General features: G+C 35.5%; 1 protein-coding gene across 1 annotated transcript; it reads left to right on the top strand.

Moving 5' to 3' along the window:
- The first annotated feature begins 706 nt into the window (after nucleotides 1-706).
- Nucleotides 707-2,204, top strand: LOC118058020 (translationally-controlled tumor protein homolog). Its single transcript, XM_035070750.2, has 5 exons — nucleotides 707-863; nucleotides 1,192-1,265; nucleotides 1,345-1,473; nucleotides 1,582-1,739; nucleotides 1,897-2,204. Exons 1-5 carry the CDS (start codon nucleotides 836-838, stop codon nucleotides 2,012-2,014), a joined length of 507 nt encoding a protein of 168 aa, XP_034926641.1. The 5' UTR covers nucleotides 707-835; the 3' UTR covers nucleotides 2,015-2,204.
- The last annotated feature ends 9,452 nt before the right edge of the window (nucleotides 2,205-11,656 follow it).

The raw sequence follows: 11,656 nt of genomic DNA, 5'->3' as shown, positions 1-11,656 counted from the left end.
TTAAATTGTTAATTAATACGTCATCAAATCCAAAAAAAAAAAAACATAAATTATGTCTAACTTTATATTTAGAATAACTATTAGTATGAAAAATTAAACAAAAACAATCACTTTTCTATAGAGCCAAGTTAGTTTAATTATTTCTTTATTAATTTTAAATAAATTTGTTATTTTTTTAATGGAAGTTTCAAACAAAAATATGATTAACTCAAATTATTATATATTAAAATATTGTCTAAGTGTTTTTTAAAAATCACCAATTTAAATCACAGGTTATCAATTTAAGTCACATAAATATCATGTTACTAGAAACTTATATAGTCGTTACTTTCAAGGTCCATAAGATTAGTCGAAATATTCGGAAGCTGGTCCGAATATCCATGTTAATAAAAAAAAATATCTAAGTAAATCAAAATTAATTCATTTAAATCAATATTCATTAACTTCCAGGAGATTTTCTGAATGAAAATATTAAGACTATATTTAAAATAGATTCAGCATTAAAGTGAGTTTTCCTTGAAATGTTTTCTCGAGCAAAATTCATCGACTTTCGGTCGGATTGTTCCGCATAAAGTTGTGTTACCGTAAAAAGAACAAATTCCTCACTTCTCCCAAACAAGAAAAATCCCCTACAACAAGGACTCATCGGGCATTATACAATCTTTAACGTACTTTATTGTAATTTAACAGTCCCAATTGATTAATCCTGGTTCCCTGCGAAACCCTCGCCTATAAATACATCCTGTCCCGAAACCTTTCCAGGTCTCTCTCGCTCTCTCCTCTCCTTTGTCTGTCCTTGGATCGATCTGAGAGGTAGAAGCTCCATTGCGCAATCATGTTGGTCTATCAAGATCTTCTCTCTGGTAATTTTTTAGGTCTTTCAATTTGCTTATTATTTCTCAGATCCGTCCGTCCGTTTATTATGCATGGAAGTTTTATATTCGTGGTGAATTTTGGATCTAATAACCCTGATGCGATTTTTTAATATAAAAAAATAGTATTGGTTTGCGATTTTGTTGCTTGGTTTGATTGAAATCTTGGATGGGTTTTTGTTTTTTAATTTGATTGTTTGTAAAGATGATTTATGGGGTTTTATTTATTTGTGTTTTTGCGGGTAGATGAGGACAGTGTCAGTCATGGAATATTTTGGTTTTTTTTGGACTGACGTGGTTGTTTGTGGTTTTTTATTAGGTGATGAGCTTCTCTCGGACTCGTTCCCCTACAAGGAAATTGAGAATGGGATACTGTGGGAAGTTGAAGGAAAGGTTAGTGTTACTTAATTTTTTATTGCTTTAGTTAGACTGTGAATCTCAGGTTGTTGATGTTGAGTTGATTTGTGTTTAGTGGGTTGTTCAAGGAGCTGTCGACGTAGACATTGGCGCTAATCCTTCTGCTGAAGGAGGCGACGAGGATGAGGGTGTTGATGACCAAACTGTCAAGGTGGTTGACATTGTTGACACGTTTAGGCTCCAGGTGAGTTTCTTGTGCTATTTGTTGAATGTCTCGAGTTGTTTTTTGAGTGTTGAATGATAAATACTGGGGTAGAAGTTGATAAAAAGTTTGGTTGGTCGAAATTTTCAGGAGCAACCTGCTTTTGACAAGAAGCAGTTTGTTACTTATATGAAGAGATTTATCAAGTTGTTGTCGGAGAAACTCGATGACGAAAACAAAGAACATTTTAAGAAAAACATTGAGGGAGCCACCAAGTTCTTGCTGTCGAAGATCAAGGACTTCCAATTGTAAGTGCCTTTTAATTGATTGATGCTCTTATCCATTGTTTGCTTTGATGTGGTCTTCTATCAGGTCTTTTTCTGTTTTTTTTTTTTTCAATTTGTTTTTCCCAACTTATGCTCTATGGTTTTCATTGCTATTTACGAGGCTGCACTTGTCTTGCAGCTTTGTGGGGGAGAGCATGCATGATGATAGTGCTTTGGTCCTTGCTTACTACAAAGAAGGTGCTACCGATCCAACGTTTTTGTACTTTGGTCATGCTTTGAAGGAGGTCAAGTGCTAAAAAGTGCCAATAGCTGGCTTCAAAGTGAAGTGCTTGCTTTATTAGTTCTAGTTTTATCCCTGATGCCTCCTTTTCTATCTTATGTGCTGGTGGACTTGAGGATTTGTGCCTCCTATTTTGGGTTAATTATTGTTTGTTAACTATTATGAGCTCTTCATTAATGGGTATTTATGTTTTGCTTGACAAATAATTTAATGTGTCAATCCAAAAGTTTACTCAAAAACATTTCTGCCTATTCTCCATTTCTTTGATTTACAGTGTTACTTGCAAGCATCCTTACCAGTCTCATTATTTAAAATGGACAACAAAAAAATTATGCTTTTCTATTGCGACAAGAATTTTCGCATGTTTTATCTGATTGGAGCTCGCAACTGTTTGTTTGGTTCTCGTGTGATGCCTTGAAGGCAAATTAGCAGGCCCTTTTGGGTGTGGAACTGTCTGCCTACGACAGTAGCAGGAACTTTTGTATTAGTCCTTGATCGAAGGTTTATAGTGCAACCATTTGTAATTGAAGTTTCCTGTAATTAAAGTTTACTGGTGAAGTGCTCCACAAGCGGCCGATGAGTGGATGGCACTATTGTTGAGAAGTGTACTTGTATTGCTGAAGTACCATGTTTGACTCAAATGGGTGCTAATAAATTCTTAACTGGACGATAATTTTTTGTAGTGTTTTCTTTGTTGCACTTGGTAGTGAGATCCACTAACTGGATGTTCACAAAGCTTCATGTGGTCCACCAAAAATAGAACATTAAGAAATAATGATTAGATGCCCGGATGTGGTCAGCACTCCATTATTGCCCTGCAGCATCTTTAGGATTCCAATCAGAATATAGCATTTTGACAAGAACTTTCATTCCAGAACATCAAGCAAAGCAGGATCAATTTGCAATGGAATTGTGATATCTCTGCACCTTTCAAACAGTTCCATAATATTCACACTAAAGAAAAAGAAATAGCCCAGTCCAATGATCATGCTGTTAAACTTTGGTCATGTATTAATATTTTATGTATTTTGATGTTAACAATTAAAATAAAATAGAGTAATGATATACTTGGACGAGATTAAGTTTTAACATGTCTATATGAAGATTATATCAACAAGGAATTGAATGAGAAGATTCATAAACAAGTCCAATAAACAAAGCAAGTGAAAATTTAGTTCTTAAGGATTCATTTTAATGCTTATTGTTAAATTCTTAATGTTACTCGATAACAAACTAAAATGAACTCACACACTTCACACTTAATACATAAATAGGATTGATATATTTTTAATCGATTCAAGTTTTACCAGGTTTGAAACTATCAAAACTAGTTTTTAAATTGAACCAATCAACCTATTGAGCATATCAAGTGAATCAACCGACCATTGTTTATCTGTGATGAACACCTAAGAATTTTGCAGAAACAACTCGAATGAATGATGTGGTCATTTGAACTGGTTGTCCGCTTCAATCGTCACAGGTATTCTAATGACTATAAACAACTAGTTTCTTTTGGAAACATATATATAGCTCTCTTTTATGCAAAAAAAAAAAAAAATAATAAGATTTTCTAAACATACATGATTTAGAAGCTATTCCAAAAGAAAAATCAACTAGAAATCATCAATCCTAACATACTCTAAATTTATTACACTTACACACCTTCAATCATCCTAAGTGCTATTGAGTAAGCTATAGAGATTATAGTTTTTAATTATACAATCTACTATTTGAGAGGGTGAATCTTCTTGTAAACACTTCATAATTGTAAACACTTGAAAGTTTGAATCAACTCTTTGACATTTGTGAGATATTGTCATTAAGAGAAAAATCTTGAAGAGGAAACATCTTCAAGTTGTAATTGCCTGGTGTGAATTCATCAAGGACATTATATCTTTTACTTGGATTAGTAGAAGAATACAATACTCAAGTACGATTGGTACTTGAGGTGTGGATGTAATGTAGGCTTGTCATACCACGTTAAAAAGTTCTCACGTATATAAATTTGCTTAGACTTGACTAAAATGACAACCACTAGCTATAATATTCCAAATGAAAGAGCATTTACCTCTAGGCCACCCTTCTTTGATGGCAATGATTATGTTTGGAAAGATAGGATGATTATATATATTTAATCTATTGATTATGATCTAGAGCTATCTATTGAAAATGAACATCACTAGCCTACAAAGATTGAAAATAATATAGCGATTCCTAAACCTAGAAGTGAGTATATTGACGATGATAAGTTGTTTTCTATGGATGCTAAAGCAATGAACACTCTGTATTGTGCCTTGAGTAGAAGTGAGTTTAAGAAAATATCATCTTGTAAAAACGCTAGGGATATATATGGCATGCTTTAGAAGTAATTCATAAAGGTACTAATCAAGTTAAAGAATCCAAACTCGTTGTGCTTGTACATCAATATGAGTTATTCAAAATGCTTCCAAATGAATCCATAACTAGTATGTTTACTAGAATAACAACTATCGCTAATAGTTTGGATGCATCAACCGTTCCCGAATAGCTTTCATGACTTAGGGCTGCATGATCTTAGAATCAATTGCTCTCTGATACCAATTGTCACATGGTTAAATTCTTCACACTGAAATCCAACCCTATACAGCAGTCTAGTAGTCCCCACTAGATTAAGTCTTGCCTCACCCTTTTCACTCGTGTTTCCTATGCCTATGTGTTTCACTCACCCAAAAGAGGTTCCCATAATTGCTTGTCGTAAACAAATAACAAACACAAGCAAAGCACACCGAGAATACAAGAAGATCTCTTAACTTTTATTAATCTCGTCAACAAAGAATTACACAATATAAGTGTGTGTGCTATGCATAAAATCGCATACTACACAGCCAAGGCTTTGCAGCCTATTTATAGACAAAGATATGTAAGTTACAAGGCACACCTATGATCCCTATTTTTCAGGACATAATGGGGCACTTTCTCCCCCATGTTCTCCATGAACTTAATGGCCTATTTTCCACCAAGTAGTGGGCAATTTCTCCTCCATGATCCAATGATCTTAGTAGCTTATAGAGCAACCTAGTCCTGCCCCACGTTCTGCCCCTATGATCCTATGATCTGGATATCCATAACTACCACGTTCTACATGTCCACCTAGCCAATTTCTGCTGCGTTTGCTGCTAGCTTAGAAGGTCCATGATCTAAGCCCCACGTCCATGCCTGGTCAGGAGCTCAATGATTCGTACTAACCATTGCACGCTGCCTGCTGAATTCGTCTATACCTATGTGAGGTTACCGCTATCCATCACTGCTGAATTCTAGGCAATGTGCTTTTGTTGGTGTATCCTCGCACCTAGAACTCTAACAAATAACCCCTATTAGAAGAGTCTGACGTCCTCGTTAGAATGGACTTGAGGTAGTCTTGCACCTAATCCTCAAATTGCCACAAATCTGTGTCCTTCTCCCACGAAACCTTTGCATTTTTCTCTTATTTTACCAAAACCTCAATTCATTGAATCTTTTTATATTAGCCGGGTCGACGATGATCCATGATCTTGACGATACCATCGTCAAACTATTTATGAATCATAGGAGGAGCTCTTTGCAACTTATTTTGTTTTGGGTCCTCATGGTCTTCGTGAAATGGTTGCGAGTAACTTACGTGAAAAGTAGGATGAAGCTCTAATTGTTTGGGTAGCCCCTCACCTTTTAAATGATTTCAAAAGGTCCATTGTACCTTGGCACCAACCCTTGGTGCTTCGTCTTCCCCTCGATGCTTTGTCTTACCCACAATTTTCTTCCAGATTTGTGGAGTTAACTTAAGCAACACATTGTCGCCCCCACTGAAATCCAACAGTCTTCTTTTTTGGTTGGCGTATTTGAGCATCCTTTTCCTTGCCTTATACAAGCTATCTTGGGCTTACTCAAAAAATTATCACCGCTCCATCACAAACCTATTCGCTGTTAGACTCATCTTGCCAAATTTCCGCAATCTCAGCAGGAGTTTAGCAAAATTGCATTTGTGCTCCTAAAACCAGCTCAAACAGACTTGTTTTTGTTGTCGAGGATTTTTTAAGATGGTAGCAAAATTGCGCACTATCCTGCAACTCCAACCCGTTTCATTCATCATTGTCACGTAGTGTCTTAAATATTCCTCTAGCAAAGCATTTATCCTTTTTGTGATATGGTTCAACCTTGTGATACGACCCAAGGTCAGATTCGGATTTTGGCGTAAAAAGCGCAACAGTCCAGGTTTACGGCAACAGTCATAATTCTCAATCCGACCGTTGGATCGGGCTAATATTTTATGTGGACTCTCCAAACATATCTTACTACCTTGGGTTAACATTTCAGGTCAATCGGAGTTTGGGAAGGCACCCCAATACTGGTCAACAGAGGCTGTATGAATTTTGTTATTTACTTCCATTTGACTTGTGGACTTCCTATTTGATCAGGATTCTTTTCCTCCAAGGATGTGGGAGCTGGTTTTGGGGATTTCCTAGTTCCACAAGGATCTTTAATGAGTTGCAATATAATCTCCTAGTGTGGCAAGGATTCATTAATGTTTCAGAATCCTTTTCTTATAAGGATTCCTTATTCATCCTAGCTACACAAGGAAAGAAGGGCTGGTGGTATTTAATGACAGATTAGTTATTTTTATTATTTTCTTTAATGTTTGGGCTTAACTAAAACTTTGTTTTGAGCTAGGGTCCAAGTTCAGCAGCTTTGATAATTATTATTCTGAATTTTTCAGTTTTAACGTGTGAGAGTGATTCTTGCATTCTTCAGTTCTTGAACGAACTGAATCTGACTTATCGAAGATTAACTGGCTTCGTGGCGTCATTCTACTCATTCCAATAGTGTTGGTGCCTTGGGGCAGGTTTCCATTGTGTCGCACTCCTATCAGACCTATTTCGGCTTTCCGGGATCAGATCTCAATCTTGATTGTGGGTTGCGTGACCACGTGATCACGAGGCTCGCATCAGTTGGTATCAGAGCTAGGCTCCGAAACAAGATCATATCATTCTGTTATTTTTGTTTTTTTTAGTGTCCCTTAAGTTTTTCAGTGTTTTCATCCATCTTCTTGTTCTTCGTGTCTGTGTTATCTAAGCAAAAAAAAAAAGTTTATATTTTCATCTTGTTACTGTCTCTAATCATATCAGTTTGTTAAAAAGAAAAAAAAATCAGAAAGAAATAGAGAAAAGAGTGATAAGTTGAAATTTGAAGGATCATTCAATTTTTGCCACACAAACACAAATCTTGGTGAACCATAAGCAAACCACCTCGGAATCAATTTAAACTTCATATTCAGTCTATTGGGGGTGGGATTGCATGATATATCAAAGTTGGGCTTATTCTGATATTATTTGCTTGAGGTTTTAATTCGAGTTTCAATTCTGCCGCAAAACACTACTCTTAGTGAACCCTAGGTAAAACACCTTGGAATCTATTGAAACTTCATATTCTGAGTATTGGGTATGCAATTGCACCACATATTAAATTTGAGATTATTTTGATATTGGCTTCTGGAGGTTTTAATTGGAGGATCAATTCTGCCGCAAACAGATCATACAAGGAGTTTGGGTACCTAGAAATAAAAGAACGACCTATAAATTGATTTTTGGTGATTTCATAGTATTTTAATAATACAAATTAAATTCGAGGTCATTTGGATATCGGTTTCTTTAGGTTTCCCGAATTAGGTCTTGTTTTGTCGTAACGGGTCTGTTAGGTGTTATCTTTCAAAACTTGTTTTGTTTCTGTTGATTTCGTTCCTGCCATTATACTATCATCATATTTTGATATTTGGCTGTTGTTTGAGTCATTTTCATCACCCTCGCATTAGTTTGTTTTTCGATAAGTTCTGGTCCAAACAAAAGTCAAATTTGTATTCTCGAGTCTAAATCAATGTTCTTCATGCTATAAACTCTATTCTTGTCGTCGTCTTCTTGTTTTTTTCCCCTATCTGTGTCATGTATTCACTAAGGGAGAGGGAACAGAGGAGGATTGTAGATCAACGATGCTAAATACTAAGCCATGGTTTGGGGGTTCTAGAACGAGAAATTGATAAGTGTAAAAGATTATTCTATGATCTTGAAGCTTTATGGGAAAAAGAGGTACAACGCCAAAAGGATGAAAGACGAAGGAGAGTCGTTGTGGTTATCATTCAAAAGTATGTACGCAAGTGGTTAGTACGGCGTGCTTATTTGAAATTCTTGTCAGTCACTACTTTTATACAGTGTTGTTGGAGAAAGGTGTTAGCAATAAGGGGATTCCGAAGGCTTAAACAAGAGGCTACTGAAGTCACCATTAATGCTATTCAAGATTCGAGGGCGAATCTTCTTGAAGAGGGAGGGAATGATACGGTTCAGCCCTGTGATACGACCCAAATAAGGTCAGATTCGGATTTTGGCGTAAAAAGCGCAACAGTCCAGGTTTACGGCAACAGTCATAATTCTCAATCCGACCGTTGGATCGGGCTAATATTTTATGTGGACTCTCCAAACATATCTTAATACCTTGGGTTAACATTTCAGGTCAATCTAAGTTCGGGAAGGCACCTCAATACTGGTCAACAGAGGCTGTACGGATTTTGTTATTTACTTCCATTTGACTTGTGGACTTCCTATTTGATTAGGATTCTTTTCCTCCAAGGATGTGGGAGCTGGTTTTGGGGATTTTCTAGTTCCACAAGGATCTTTAATGAGTTGCAATATAATCTCCTAGTGTGGCAAGGATTCATTAATGTTTCAGAATCCTTTTCTTATAAGGATTCCTTATTCATCCTAGCTACACAAGGAAAGAAGGGCTGGTGGTATTTAATGACAGATTAGTTATTTTTATTATTTTCTTTAATGTTTGGGCTTAACTAAAACTTTGTTTTGAGCTAGGGTAATTTTCTTCACACTTGACCTAAAAAATTGTATAGATCATGCCTTATCTGCTAAAACAAATTGTTTTCTCTGACCAAAATTTTATCTTGCTGTGTGTTTTCTTTGCCAAAACCAAAGAGAGCATCAAAATCATCCTCTTAGAAAGCTCAAGCACAAGCATCTTACCAATCTCTGTCTCGGTTGCATAAGAAAATTCAAGGTCAATTGCTTTGTTTTGGTTGCACAATTACTTTAGTCTTTCAGTTGCTGTGTGTTTTCTGTGTGTTTTTTTAGAATAAACATTTATGTAATTGTAGTGTTCTATTATGTATGTTTCGGTTGAACATTATTCTGTAACTTAGTTATGACAATTGTATATTACATTTTCTGAAACTTCAACGCCTGAATGTCACCATAAGACCATCCCTAAGCAACAGACATCTAAATTGCCAAAAAATTGAATCCAAGGTTTGTGCCGAACATGAGCAAAATAACTATTGAATTCCCTTGGAATCATACAGCACTCCTCTCACCCACCCCAAGCCACATCAGACTAGCTTAGAGAGCATCCATCTACATTCCATTTTAATTTAATAATATAGCCATGGACAACAATGAGGATTCCAGTTGAACATGTTTTTAATAATACCTTCAAAACTCCAATGCAAATCAATACTCTTTAGCAAAAAACCCTCTTAAAGTTTAGCTTGTTTTATTAAACCTCAATAATTAAATTCAAAATATCTTTATAAACATAATTGTAGCTTATTTTAAAAATGATAACAACACTTGATATCTCTCTCTCTCAATGTCATTGAATTCAAAAGGACCTACTTCTTTTCAATATAATGTTCGATCATCTAAGCTTTTCATTAGGTTTGAATTTCCTAGCCTTCTGAGTTAATTTCATTTCGGCTGGACTTGAATATTTCTATATACACTCAAGGCTGGACATTGTCTCTTTAGCATGCCTTCTTAGGCGCTTGTGCTTTCAAACCATGCTAGCTCTAAGCCCTTTATTATCTTAATGAAATCAATGCATACTTATGTTGTCTAGTAGGGGTTTTTCACCTTTCAATAATCATTTCATACTGGTTACCTCTATTTTTTTTGCTATGAAAATATATGCAAAGTGTATATCTACGTAATTAAGTTATAGAAAATGGTATATACACTTGTCATGGCTACAAGAAATAGCGATTACGCTTAGGCAATGAAAACATTGGCTTGTTGAAACTTTAATGGAAATAAACCTATCAATTAAAGTGTTAAACTGATTATATTAAGTCTATGTTCTCAATTCGCAGTTTTTATTTCAGGTTGCGATTTAATTAGGATAGATTGTGCATTATATGTCCTTTACATCGCCTTTAGGAAATTAACCTTTTAATTGTATATTAGACAACACATTTTAACCGAGAACATGGACAATTCTCAATCATAAGATAAGGCTTGTTGGACTAGAGAGATGTTGCATGCTTTTTGTGACATATGTATTAAAGCAATTGAGTAAAGCATACGACCCAACACACATTTCGACAAAGCTGGGTGGAAATATGTTATAAATTGCTTTAAAGATCGAACTGACCATGCATTAATGAAAGCACAATTAAAGAATAAGTGGGACGGAATTAAAAAAGATTGGAGAATATGGAAAAGGTTGATTTTCGAAACAGGAGTAGGATGGAGTGTTGAACTTGGAACAATTTCAGCTCCTGATGAATGGTAAGAAAGCTTAAAAACCAGGTCTGTTTTTTTCAAGTATGTTAGAGCTATTTATAAAATATTTTCTTGCGTGCTTTTTACATCATTTTTTATGTATTTTTATCTTCATTATCCCTTGTTGTAGGAGATACGCGAGGTAAGAAAGTTTAGGCATGCTGGCATCGATCCAGCATTGTGTTGTAAATATGATATCATGTTTACAAACACTGTTGCTACTGGTCAGCATGCTTGGGCTCTATCACAGGGTCTGAATTCTGATGAAGATGGTGTTGGTCAAAGGCAAACTAACACAGTTAATGAGGACCCTCATCTTGAGGAAGGTAGTGGCAATTATGAGGAGGATAGTCTTCTAAATTTTGTTGTCGATGTCAATAACATGATGGCTGGTGTCAATTTTGCCAATAGCATAAGTAATCCCACTGGTAGTAGTGGCAAGAGAAAAGGTGTGTAACAAAGTTCCCAACAAAATGAGAGAAAAAAAAGGTGTCGGAAGGGGATCGTAATTGTTTTCTCGATTAGATAAGTTAGTGGATGATGTGTCTCCCAAGAGTGAATGCACATCAAGTGTTTTGGATAAAAAAAAAGATGTAGCATAGAAGATGTGATGGAGTTTCACTCCATTGAGGAAGTGGTGTTCGGCAATGAGTTGTATTGTTTTGTAACTGAGTTTTTTATTGTTAGAAGTAGGAGGGAAATGTGGGCAACAATTGGTGATATGGACCGAAAATTTCAATAGCTGAAATTAATGTTCGATCGAAAGGAAAACTACTGACCTTGAAGTAAGTTTACATTTGATATATGGAAAACTTACATTTATGTATGTTATTATGTGTTATATGTTGCAGCAATTAAATTTTGTTGTGTTTTATATGTTTTGGTAATTATTGCATGCATTCTATATTTGAAAGTGTTTTTTTTAATATTGAGCAAACTTATCATGTTGGTTTGTATTCCCAATGAGCCTGTAACATATTGTTATGTTTACGTGTTTTTTTGCAGTTAACAGTCCACAAAAAAGGTGAGGTTCATGAAGGTGTTGGTGCGGCTGTAGAATTGCGAAATAGTTGATGCAAACGGTTATGCCT

Source organism: Populus alba, chromosome 8 (assembly GCF_005239225.2).
Source record: "Populus alba chromosome 8, ASM523922v2, whole genome shotgun sequence".
Classification (NCBI taxonomy): Eukaryota; Viridiplantae; Streptophyta; class Magnoliopsida; order Malpighiales; family Salicaceae; genus Populus; species Populus alba.
This window is presented reverse-complemented; position numbering and strand designations above follow the sequence as displayed.